We start from the raw sequence: 13,427 nt of genomic DNA, 5'->3' as shown, positions 1-13,427 counted from the left end.
AGAGAGAGAGAGAGAGAGAGAGAGAGAGAGAGAGAGAGAGAGAGAGAAAGAGAGCCGAAGGACATTTGATTTTATGTCGTTATTATGCGGTGCTGCTATATGGTGCGTGTTACCGACCCGCTCTGACTGCTCTGACCCATCTCTCTCTGTCTGTTTCTGCAAGATTTTGTTTACTCGTTCAAACAAAATACATACGAACGAATTTAAAGATCAGAAGTGTGTAACACTAATTAATTAATTGACTGAAACCTGAGAATCGTTTGGCATAACTGCCGTCACTGATTCCGAAATGATTAAATGAATTGAATTGAATTTTTCGCGATCATAAATTGGTAACACATTGGAACCCAGTGAATTAATGGTTGTGAGAAAAAAAGATAAAAATACAAGTGAATTCAACTCTTGGAAAGCCATATGAAATTCCAGTTGTTTTGTGTTGCTCGTTCATTTACGACTTGTTTCATTCCCTTTCAAACTAAAAATAGTTCTACTAAATCGGGCTACCGCTATATAAATATATATCTGAGTGTGTGCGTGTGTGTGTGTGAGCGTGTGTGTGTGTGAGCGTGTGTGTAGAACTGTGAAAGGATCTGAACTATTTTTCGATGATGCGACTAAGAGACATTAAAACCGCTCGTGAATGTGAGAAAACAATATAATTCGCATCAAATATTTTTAGAATGATTTTAACTTAATTTCAAAGACAATTAACAAAATCATTTTCCGGTGTAGCTTATGTGTGTTTGCACAATTTTTGCACGCTTTTTTAAATTATCCTGAACAATCGTAATTTATGTATTTATTGAAACGAATGTAGAAAACGACGAGAATAATAGAGGTTATTTTTATTTTTATTTTCTTCTTCACTGAGTTCCCTCGGAAAACACCACGAATTTGAAAGAAACAAAAAACCAACCGAATATGTTAGTGCAATGCAAGCCGTCGCACGACCGTTCCGTTAATTGCCGCATTTGGGATGCATTTAATTCGTTTTCTGGTTGTGTTGCACTCAAGAAGCGATCAGCATCGTTAATTACAATAATATGTGAATTTTAATATGTATAAAATGTATGTTCAATTATGCACGAAGGAAAAACGCGACCAAAAACCACCTATTAATTAATTGCTTCATTTGCAATGGCTAAACGTTGCACAATGCACATGCACTTTGGGCTGACGCGATTCAGTGAAGCCCACGTCTAAAAACATACACGCAAAGACGCAGATACATATACACACAGCCTAAATGAACGGAGTGCAAATGTGATAACATCGCGCAAAACTTCGTTCTCAAATTGAATGCGAATGTACGCAGCATGTCGCATGTTTTTCCAAAACCAATGTATGGCTCACACCGTTGACTGTATACATTTTACTTTGTATTTTCGGAAAATGAGCCTACATTCGTCGTGCAGATTGCCGTTCGTTGTGCTTCTTAGCTTTTTTTTCTTCTCTGAAACTTTGTTACTCTCTTTCGTTCATTCTCTCGTTACGTTAGGAAACCATTCGATTCATTCATTTCGTTTTGCATACGTATGAACTTCTAAATGATGGCATAATTAAGAAAACATATTAGTATGCAGAATTTGTAAGTCGACGAAGATAAAGAAAAATACTATAAATTGAACGTAAACATTGTTAATTTCCACATTTTTTCGCTTTTAATCGCGTGTTTTTGGTTTGGCGATTTACGCCGATACCATTCGATAAGTATTCGCGCATAAGGAAAGTAATATGATCAATCGTTCTACCGCTGCATCGTTTTTCATTCGTTTGTGTACAAGAATCTATCCGTTGATTCCTCGGTATGTGTGCTATTCGATCTGCTAAGCATCGTTCATTAGTTATATCGCAATGCCGAACGACTGCAATTATTCACTCGAGAATCCAATATCGTGCGGCGAACAAGACGACACAGCGAACGCATGCATGTGCAATACACACGTTTTAACTTGACCTTGAGGTAAATTCTAAACAAATTGACGATTTGCGCTTATGTTCACTTTTTTTTACATACATTATATCTAATCATCCTGTTAACTTGTCTGAATTTATTTGACCTGCCAATGAAATCAATATTATTCAGTGGCATTTGTAAGTATTATTTAATTTGGTTAGGTCGACACATATAGTGAAAACAAGTCGTTGCAATTAAAAATGTTCTCATTTGAATTGCAATCGCTGTTTTGGCAATTTGTTATTTAAGCATTGTTTAAAGCTCTCTCTCTCTTCCCCCCCCCCCCCCTCTTTCTCGCACACACGCTCTTTTTGTGCAAGTTACCAAATGCATTTGAATTCGTTAATATAAAATAAGTTTTCACGTCGCTTTCATCATATCGGCAATCATAAAGAAATTCATGGTCTAAATGAGGATGAGAACGAGTTGAATCGACTCACCGTCATATTGCCATGTGGCAATCGAAAAACGTGATCGGATCGTATACAGTATAGTACGACACAGGGTATAAAAATGGCATTTCCAATTTTCATTTTATGTGTAATAAATCAACTCAACAAACTGATTAAGACACTCAAAACCGTTGACAACAGTTGTTTGGCATGAAGCGAAACGTGTGTTGAAATGTTTCTATTGATTTCACTTGAATTTATTTTTATGTTATAATGATCGAAATATGGACTGTATATTTCCCATCGACCGGTTTTCATATGGAAAAATCTAGCACAAGAGTATCTCTTGCAAAGTAAATTATTGTTGGCCCATGCCATTTGTTCAAAATACAATATGACGACCAAATGCATGTGATTCCGTCGACAACAATCAATGAAGGCGATCAAAGATGAGAGTGAGATGGAATAAAACACAAATAAAAGTGAAATACAATATATATATATATTGACGCCGCGACCAGTGCATATAGATTGAGTTTATTTTTATTTTTGTTTTTGTTTTTGTATTTATTACTTGTTGTGCTTTCGATTTTTTTTATTTCTTCCTTTTTTCCTTCTTTTTTCTTTGGGTTGTTAGTGCAACTTTCAGTTTTGTTGGGTGTATGCAAGGGCGCTGATTTTTTCAAACGATCGAAGATAAGCCTAATTTACTTTACTTTTTTTGAGACCTCTTAAAAACCCTTTATTCGATACCGATTTTTATAGATACATAAATAGGTGTTATTATGTGTACATCCATGTGTCTCTCTCTGTGTTTAAACGACGTCCACACACATACATATTTCGAATTTCTTGCTTATGCGACGATGCGTTCATTTTCACTGTTGATGTTGTATGGGAGTATATTTATTATCGCTTTTATATTAAAACATTTTCGAGCTTTAATTAACTTGACGACGAGCTAGAAAAAAAAACAAAATCGACAAAATAAATAAACGAAAATTATTTTCGATGGATAACGTGAAGTGAGAGAATGAACTGAGAGGAATGGCCCGGAACATTTTATCGAGATGCTGCTCATCTTGTGTTTTCTCTTTATATCCCATTTGTTTGTTGTTATTTTTTTTTGGATTTTCAGCCTAATATAATGAGAAAGAAGATGGAAGAAGGAGCACAAGAAAAAAAAAAAAAACAAATCAAAGCATCCTTCAACGAAGAATGATGGAAAAGATTGCGGTTAACAGAAGCAGTTTTACTTTTTGTGTGTTAATTAGTTTATGTTGATCGGTTTGATTTCTCGATAAGATGTGTAATGTTAAACCAAGCGATCCAACGAAACATTTGTGACAATTCGAATTGGATTGGATTGGTTTGAAACGCCGTTTGTCAAATAAATCGCCAATGCTATCAGTCTCTCACTCTTTTTATCTTGTTCGATTTGAACATCGTTGCCACAGGCTTCTTAGAAAATGAACATATTTTTTGGAACATTTGATTGAAACGATTTAAATTTATGGCTTTCTGTGGGATTAGGGCTAAACACGCAACCAAACAGTTGACAATTAAAAAACTTCAATCGAATTTCAAGAGAAGAATGGAAATTTAGCTTATGAAACGGCCCACCCGAACGCTTCGATTGCTGCTATTTAGATAAAATCTATATAATGCGATAGCGCCCCGAAATTTTAATTACTTGGCTACAGATGTCTTTTCACAACTTATCGATTTTTTCAGCCATTGAGCGTAAATTTATGTTTCGAGTTTCGTAACATTTCGTGGGAATTGGCAATGGCTCAATTCTGAGTTTTCTTGAAATAAGGACCGTTTTTTTTAGACCCAAAACCCGATATTCAAAATTTATGAACTATTGTTTTTAAATTCAAATTCTACTGTGATTTAAATATTCAGATTTATGATGGCAAATTGGAATAGTGAAACATTTTATGAAAAAGATAAGTCAAAATAATAAAAAGATTGTGTAATCCTGCCATTTTGCCGACCACAAAACCACCACAAAGTGGAGGCGATTGAAATTGCTACATGGTTTAGAGATCATACAATCCATGCATTTTGATCTAAACGAAATCGATTCAACTTCTCTTGCTTATACATAATTCCGCTTGAATGCGTTCAACAACCACTTACGTTTTATAATCAAAGATACAAATTAGTGAATAATTTTCCGTTTTCGAAATTTTTCGGAATAGATTCGCTGAAGATGATAAAAATGCCAACGAGAGACGATTACAACTAGAACAATCCTATTCTACATTTATGGGTCGGCTGTGTGTTCGAATGTATAAATGAAAAACAATGAAAATCTTGTTCGTTTGTGTCTTTTCTTTTTCGTTTGTAGTTCTCCTTTTTTTCAACAATGTATTCCGGCATTACATTTGCTTGCGATTATGATTGCAATGGTGGTAGTGGTGGGTTGGTTTTTTGTATCCATTCTCATTTGTGCCGTGATAAATTGAAAGACGAATAAAAACAATTTCTAGATTCATAAAATGCTGCAATAAGATCGGGCGAATGAAGATGAACAAAATTGGAATATACCGCAAAATGTAAATGTTTCGGTAGTTTGATGGCTTCCGTTCGACTTCACAGCAGTTGAGAAGCAACTATGTAACTATGTAACTATATAACTATGTACATAGTTTATATGAACATTTTTTTTTTCGAAAAAAAAAAATAGCAAGATAGAAAGAAACTAACAACTCACACACGGTAAAATGCAACAAAATAAGTTACAATAATGATACAAGCTTCGAACACAGTGTGTGATGCGTTCCGAGACTCGAATGATCTTCGCTCTACCAAGTATGTAATGCGCCTGATGCACACAATACAAAAACGGCAGTATTTGTTATTTGCGCACATTCCGTTTGCATTTTATACGTTTAACCCATTAATTACCAAGTGTTCGAGAAATCGAACATATTGTATAGAATATTGAACGTTCGGTAAGTAATGGGTTAATACAACGTTTGTACATATATGCATTTTGTATGAGCTTGTGCGTGTGTGTCTGTCGTTCATTGCTCGTATTACTGAAGAACAATCGGAATTAATTAATCTCACAGAAAACATTAATTAGTAGCCGTAATTGGTTGAGCAAAATATGTTCTATAAACATGCGTATACCAATTTTATGTGTTCTTCGTCTTGTCGCCGTCGTCTTCGTTATCGTCGTCGTCACCGCTTTTAGTCTTTTTCGATTTACAATGGAAGAAGCCGTTGCTGATTCTTTTTCTCTTATTATTGAAAATGGTATTTTCTGTATAGTTTGATCGGGTAGGAAGCTTTTTTACCGTCAATTTCGATCGTCGGTGGCGATGGCAGTGGGCCATTGAATGGCATCCATTTCATAACTTGTTTCGAGTTGAGCAAGTTTTTCGCCTGATATTTCATTTTGTGGCAAATTCCTCCTTAGAGTTTCTCTATAGGCATTGATCAATTAGTCGAAACACGGTCAATGAGAATCGAAAAGTGGATGCATCGACACTCTATCTCTTTTGCGCGTGCACACACTCACTTCAACAAAAAAAAAAAAAACACAACGAAAATTCCTGTTACAACAATAATGGCGCAGTTTCAACTATTGAACCCCTTCTAGGGCAATGGAAAGTGCATTTCTCAGGTTTATATGCGTAACACATAAATTGCCGCAGAAGGAATATTCACACAGTTAACCGCGCCACAGACACAAATACAAGTTAGCGAAAAGAGAAAGAGGTTGTAACAATAATGACAACAAATTTTACGAAATTTATTCTAAAAAAAAAATTTAATTTCAACGTGTAATTAATTTTTGCCTTACAATTGTGTGCCATTACGCGCAACGCGAACATTCACATACAAAACAAAATCAAACCAAAACCGGGGATTGGTTGAAGCAAGAAAACACAACAACAACAATCAGCGGCAGACACCAACAGAAAAAGTCAAGCAAATAACGAGGCGCAACGAAAATAAAACAACAACAGTAGCCAACAATCAACAGCAATGCTTCCGAGAGAGAGAGAGAGAGAGGCAAAGAAAAAAATGAAGCTGGCATCAAGAACATAAAGAAAGAAATGGAAAAAATACACACACATGCACAGAGACATCAACCAACAGAAGCAGAAAAAAGAACAACGACGCAGAAATATTTGTAATAAAGGAAAATTAGTAATCAAAATTCCATCATAGCTATTAGTTGAGTGCTTTATGATCTAATTGCCCTTATTAATTCAAATTACTGATGTGATTGTTTATGTTTGAAATTAATGTGCATTGAATGTTGTCTCGGTATGGCAAAACGAAAAAAAAGTGCTCCACTAACAATGGAATCGCAGACGTCGAAAGGCAACCTAATCGCCGTTGTTCGCGCAAACTACACATGCAATTATCTATTAAACTCAAATCATATGTTAAATATACACAGAGAGAGAGAGGAAGAGAGAGAGAGAGAGAGAGAGAGAGAAAGAGCGCACCATTTCTCCGGCAGATGTAGAATACACATCATAAAATATTTATTCAAACAGTCGGCGCAAGAAAAAGCACATCCAAGTAAATGTATTGGCAATTCGCACACTAGACAACGATATACGCTTCGCAATAAATCTCTCCATACAATTTCTGAGCTTGTTCATGACACCCAATATTCACCAATTATAGTAACCTAAAAATAACCCAAACTATGTTGATAGAATTACACTTTCAATCGGGCAAACACGAACAAAAATGAAATCGGCATTGGATCATATCGATAAGTGGAGTCTGAAGTTTTAAATTGTGATTAATTAATAACAAAATGCAATTGATCTTGCATCCGATTTTTTGCCGGCGGCAAAGTTTAACAAGCAATTACGTTATTTAGTTAAATTCCATTTTTAGTTTACATTTGAAATTAATATATTATTTACGTTTCGCATATCGGTATCAATTTTGGTGCATGCTAAACCCATTTTAACTAATTTTTTTTTGCTGCAACACAGTAGAATTTGAAAAAATATCACAAAACATATGTATGTGTTGTCTGACAAAGTGCGAAACATTGTCAAATAAAATGTTGAAAATAAAAACTTGATGGTTTTCTTCTTCTAACTATTATAACATAAGATGCGTATGATTCTTTCAGTTGGTTGCAAAACGGGCAAAATGGGGCATAAAAACACTTTTCTCATGTGTGTGTGTGCGTGTTTTCTTCTTCTTCTCATAAATGAGGCAAAAAAGGATCCGAATGTGTGAAAGAGATAAGCAGCAAGAGACTGAAAGAATTGCTCGATCAGATTGGTTACGTGCAATTGATTTAGAATGTCGGTATTCCTTTGACTTGTTTTGACCTGAATGTGAATGCAGTGCCATTTATCTACCAAGGTTTTTAGTGTACTAATTTTCGTGTATGCTTTTTTTTTCGTTTCGCCTTCACCCTCATTCACTTTTCTAAAGAGCGCTCTGATTGACAACGATTTAGCAATTAATTTTGTGTTTGTCTCATCGGCAGTGCGTTTAAGTTCTTTCTTTTGTGTTTGATCACATTTTCCCAAGCATTGCATTTTATATGTTTCATCACATTACACCTGCGATCGATTTTACCGATGTTTTTTTTTTCTTCTCATCTTCAATATCGCCGGATCGGCTTTTTTCATTTGTTGCCGATTTCATTTGTTGCGGTTGTGGACATAAACTATCCCCGAGTTTAAAGCTGCAGCCTTTTTTCTGTTGGTCCTTCGTTTTGGCTGTCATTGTTGTTGTCGATTCGTTCAATCGACATAATTTATTGAGTCATTAATTTATTTCAGTTTTATGTTTTTTCTTGTTCTTCTTCTTCGGTTCATGCAGGCCAAATCGGTCGATTGAGAGTTGCAAAATTTACGGTTTATTGGGAAATATTGCACAGTTTCGTATATAAATTTGTTTTTTTCTTTATTTGTTGGCATTCCATACTGTCGAGTCAGATTTGAGTCAATCAGTCCCATTATGCGGATTTGTTTTGAAACGAAGTGACCGAATTCATAGTAAACACTTTGAAAAAAAAAAAAAAAAAAATTAAAAATAACCGGTACTGATATCGTCCGGTGTTAATCAAACACATACACATCCATAACTAAATTAAAAAATAAATGTGACAAATCATCTATACCAAATCACATTCTTTATCGAAAAGGACCCCACATATGTAATGATTTCGTCGTTTCCTCTTACCACTTCAAAGAGGTACAAATTAATTTGAGTGACGATATTTTTATGATTTTTTTTTTTTACTGAGACGCGACAAAACCGATTTGTAATGGAGAAACATGAAACGTACAACGAATAAACTAGAAAATATGGTTACATACTACGCGTTTGTAGTTCCATTCAATTTGAAATCATTCTTGGGGAATGAAATCATATTCGTCACGCATACACTTCATTGTACACATATACATATATAAATGAGTTTTGTACCGTTCTGAGAAGCTGTAGAACGGAAAAATGATTCATTTTGATTTCATTCTGAATGCGAGAGACCATTGATAACGAACCATACGAATAGGGTGAAAGGAAGAAACAATTAACGCGCTCGCCGTAAAGTGTAATCTAATTTTTATATTTCTTCATTTTTTTTTTAGTAATCTCGCTTCTCACTCAATGTAACACTTGGTCGATGTCACTTCGATTTGTTTTGGAGTTTCTTTTGGTACGTACGTACAATGAGCACTGTATTGAGTTTGCTGTGTTACTTATATTCGGGAAATGTCAACAACTAGCGACCCTATAGATAGATGTCGTGGCAATTTTTGAAAGTTGTCGAGTGTCAATTTTCCAAATGTCTGTTCGATGTATACATACACATTGTAAAGAGCAAATAATGCCATTTTCGAAGCTGCCAGCGCAACCGTTTTCGTGCGTACGACACATGCACGCGTCTTAATTTCACACACAATTATGAACATTTAAAAAAAAACTTTAGTAAATTTTGTGCGTGTATGTGGAAACTGATCAAAAATCAAGATTAAAAATTCGGTGGAACTTTGTATTCCAAAACTAATGCCTGACGCGATAACTGTCATTTCACGTAATAAATGTTTGTGTAGATGTTTTTTTTTTTTTTTTAGAAAAAACAGGGAGAATTCAGAGCCAAACAACAGACATTTCAAGAATATAATGATTATTCAAATGAACTTTGATAACATTTTAACACGCAGCGACCTTATCGATTCGCTTTCCACTTCTGTTCCTCCAGCGGATTTAGACAAGAAAGGCAAGAATGTGATTCGATTGTTCGTCGCTTAAGCCAGAATGTGATAAAAAAAAACCACACATTCCATTTTGACGTCTTGACTCTTCATTCTGTTTCAACTGTTTAGCACACACACACAGTCTTAGAATATAATTAAATACGTTGTGGATCGTTAAATTTGGTAATGAAAATCACGATAAACCTTTATTTGTTACAATATGTATTTAATTTGAATGCGTTGTTGCGGCTGTTTTTATTATGATTGTTTGCTGTTGAGCGTTTCATTGCTTCAACAGTTTTATCTTAAATGCACATAAAGTGCTAATGATAGCAAATAATATGTGGCTACTTCGTTTTTTTCTGTTATAAACCACATCGATTATGTTCAGACGAGAGATAGACACATAGAGAACGATGGTTATATATATAAAGACACTTGAAGTGCAAACGAGAATGTGACACAAAAATCCCCGAAATGAATACAAATTGAAATGTATTAAAATCAGCGGGAAAAACATCAACACATTATCAATAAACAATTAAATCATTTCGTAGATACGAACGAATGTTAAAAAATATCGTTCCTTTTGTTCTGCTCATTTGAATGAAAATTGAGTTTTATTAGTCGACCGTAGTTTCAATATATTTGAATTGCCAGACTCTCGATTCGGTTCTCCTATTATTTGTTGTTCTTGTGTCATCACGTTAATTTGAAATTGATTGAACTTCATTAGCAAACGTATTAATAATAACAAAGCATCTCAACATTCATTTAGCACCTGTTTTAGACTACGATTGAATACGTTATTCAGGCCAAAATTCAAATCGGAACGAGTGTAAAAAGGCCATGAAACCAAACTAAATCGAAAAGCAAGAGAGAAAAGGTAAGAACAAAAAGATAAAAACGAGTGATTTAAAGGCGCTTTTATCATTCGTTGATTGATTGTTGTTTGATAAACGAAAACACATTTGACTACCGGTAACTACTTAATTTTCTTCATTTACTTGAAGCTCTGAAGATAAATCGGTGAATGTGATGTGAGTATGCCTGCCCCGTTTCACTGGGCAGATAAAAGACAATGAATAAGTGGCTTCGAAATGGAGAAACAATGTTTTATTTTCATTTGAGTTTGAAAAAAAAAAATCGATTGAGTTGTATGGTCTTTTTTGAACATTTGAATAGTTTTCTTTTGGTTTCGTTTTTATTTATCTACCTGCTCGTATGCCCTTGTCGAAGGCGTACGCCGAAATGGATCATTGCCTCAGCACTCTCTGATCGAATTAGGGAATTGTTATGCAAATTAATTTAAATCACTTTCTCGTCGTTGTAATCTTGCAGCTCTTGCAGCATTATTAATTTAAATGTATTTATAAAGTCATTGAAAGCACTAAAAGGAAACAAAACTCTTTGTTGTGGACAAAAAATACTCATAGAATGATAGTGGGTTGAGATGGGAATTTTCGATGAAATTCGATTCGTACTTGTTCACTTTTATTATACACCACAGTAAAAATTATTCGCATAATTTACATAACAAATTCCGAAAAACCATCAAACACAACGACATAAATATTTACACAAACTGTGCCATCTTTTTGGAGTATGAGATTGCTAGGTAGCCAAAAGACAACGAAACATGCTAAAGAATTCGTCGAACGATTCCATCAACGGCACATGTGTGCGTATATATTTGTGTTTTATATTGAATTCGGCATAATTTGAATTGCAGTTGTTTTTGGAATACTTTCCGAAACGATTTGCTATGTTTTTCCATTTCAAATGCGCTACCAAACAAAAGATACCACAAGTTAAACTTTGGTGTTTCGCATTCATTGTGTACTATGTGTTCACATGATGACAAAACAAAGAAGACAATTCCCAAATTCCGGTAAACAAATTTATTTGCTGTTTACGCGCGCGCAAGAGATTGCTTTTCCATGCATCTTGTGTTTTCGATCGCGCTCCTGTTGTCGCCTTTGTGAATTTTCAAGCAGATGCTTAATTTAGTTTGACATTTTTTCTCGTTGATTTTTTTTATTCAACTTTGAACTAAAATGTACGAAACATATTTTTTGTTAGTTCTTTGGATTCATATATGTAAATCGAAATCGTTCTTTCTTTTACTTTGAACCCATTGAAATCGTTGTGGTATTTTTTTTGTAGCATATGAAAACGAAACAATAAGTGGTAATAGAAAATAGTTTTCTGATCGCAGTAATCAAACAAATTGCAGAAAACCATTTTCGTTTTTATTTTCTTTTGAACACTTGACTAAATCGTTAAAATAAGATTGGAAATTCATGTCGCATGAATGAATTCGCAGTATGCGAAATGCTATGTGAATTTACTAACCTTGTCCATGATGACCTGCACCAAAACCTTGTCCAGGGAACATGCCCGGTGGAAATGTGGGCATTTGTCTTGCTCCCGGCCATGGAATGCCACCGGCCGCGCCAATTCCATGAAATGCGGCCGCCGCTAGCGCGCTGAATGGTGTTGGTCGAATGGGTACGTGTCCACTGAGTGCTGCCTGTGTTGCCATCAACATTTGGCGTGATTTTTCAATTTCACCACTATTTGGAGGCGTCATACTGTTTTCATTTCGTACATCCTCTATGTCAACAATCGAATTGTCATCGTCTTCGGCATTGGAATCATATTCGATGTCCGATTCGGCCGAGGCCGAGCTGTGTGGAGTGTTTCTTTCATTTTTTGTAGTTGAACTCGTCGTGCTACTCGAATCATTTAATTGATTTCTTTGATGCAGGAGGGCACTTCGTTGTAATGATGCTATCGCTAGCGGTGTAATACTATTATGTGCTAGGCTATGTTCAGTTGGGTTTGTGACAGATAATAGACTTTGATGCTTTAAATTTATCGGCGATGCTAGTGTAGTGGTGATGCTTGGCGATAGAGTTGTGGACGCTGGGGATGAAGCCAGTGACGATGGTCGAGTATCGGCCAGCAGCGAATCGACACTGAAATTGCTTATACGATTCGTCTTTTGTTGTTGCAGAATGTGTGGAACCGTCGGGCTTGTCATGGCCGTGCTTACAGGAGTAACTGTCATACCTGATGATTTTATCATGAATTTTTTTTTGGAAAATCAATGTTATTTTCTTCGCGATTTGAATTATAATTCTTTTTTTTCTCCTTTTCTCTTGGTAATTTTGTTCTTCTGGTATATGATTAATCGCTTTCCTTAATTATTTCACAAAACACACTTATCGCAATTTGTATACATATAATATGTTTGTATATTTTTTAATTTCTTCTCTTTTTTTCTCAATTTATTTGTCGGTGCACTTCCAATTAAAACACTTTGCACATAAAAAACGGCTTGACAATGTCACTAATAATATATTTTCAAAAAATATATACTTGTCTTAATTTTTTTATTCCTTTTTTTTAATTGTGATTTGATAACTCACTAGAACTCAATAAGACTTTGTTCATAATCAATTCCGGTAGAACTTTTAAAATACGTATTTAAATTTTTCTCTTTTTACTCAAATCGAAATCAGATCGCTCCGAAACAGGACATAATAAAATGTACGTCTTATCTGTTGCACGGTTACTTCAGGACTGAAACTGGTTTGGTGTGACTCTACACTTCATAAAAAAAATTCGAACAGCTAAGCGCAGAGTACGTCGCATTTACGGGCCCGATCACAAGCATCTCATGTACAAAAGCAGACGCACGCACACACTCATTCATACACAATACATACACTCCGATGAGTCCGGGCAAATGCATACAGGCAAACGACACCTTCAATTCGAACAGATATATGCACAGGGTCTAGCGAATGTACACACATGCTCACTTTTGCGATTGGACAAAGCGAACAACCGCATATGAGCAGG

The 13,427-nt window shown here is 35.2% G+C and overlaps 1 protein-coding gene across 1 annotated transcript in view; it reads right to left on the bottom strand.

Moving 5' to 3' along the window:
* LOC129575689 (muscle segmentation homeobox) overlaps nt 1-13,156 on the bottom strand; it is a 23,583-nt gene extending 10,427 nt beyond the window's left edge. Inside the window, exon 1 of the mRNA XM_055459618.1 lies at nt 11,913-13,156. Within this exon, the coding sequence (XP_055315593.1) occupies nt 11,913-12,648 (736 nt within the window). The 5' untranslated portion in view covers nt 12,649-13,156. The remainder of the gene's footprint in view (nt 1-11,912) is intronic.
* Between the last annotated feature and the right edge of the window lie 271 nt (nt 13,157-13,427).

Source organism: Sitodiplosis mosellana, unplaced genomic scaffold (assembly GCF_009176505.1).
Source record: "Sitodiplosis mosellana isolate CC-2019 unplaced genomic scaffold, AAFC_SMos_1.0 Smas_scaffold_6167, whole genome shotgun sequence".
Classification (NCBI taxonomy): Eukaryota; Metazoa; Arthropoda; class Insecta; order Diptera; family Cecidomyiidae; genus Sitodiplosis; species Sitodiplosis mosellana.
The sequence above is the reverse complement of the archived record's forward strand: the minus strand, read 5'-3'. Positions and strand labels throughout refer to the sequence as shown.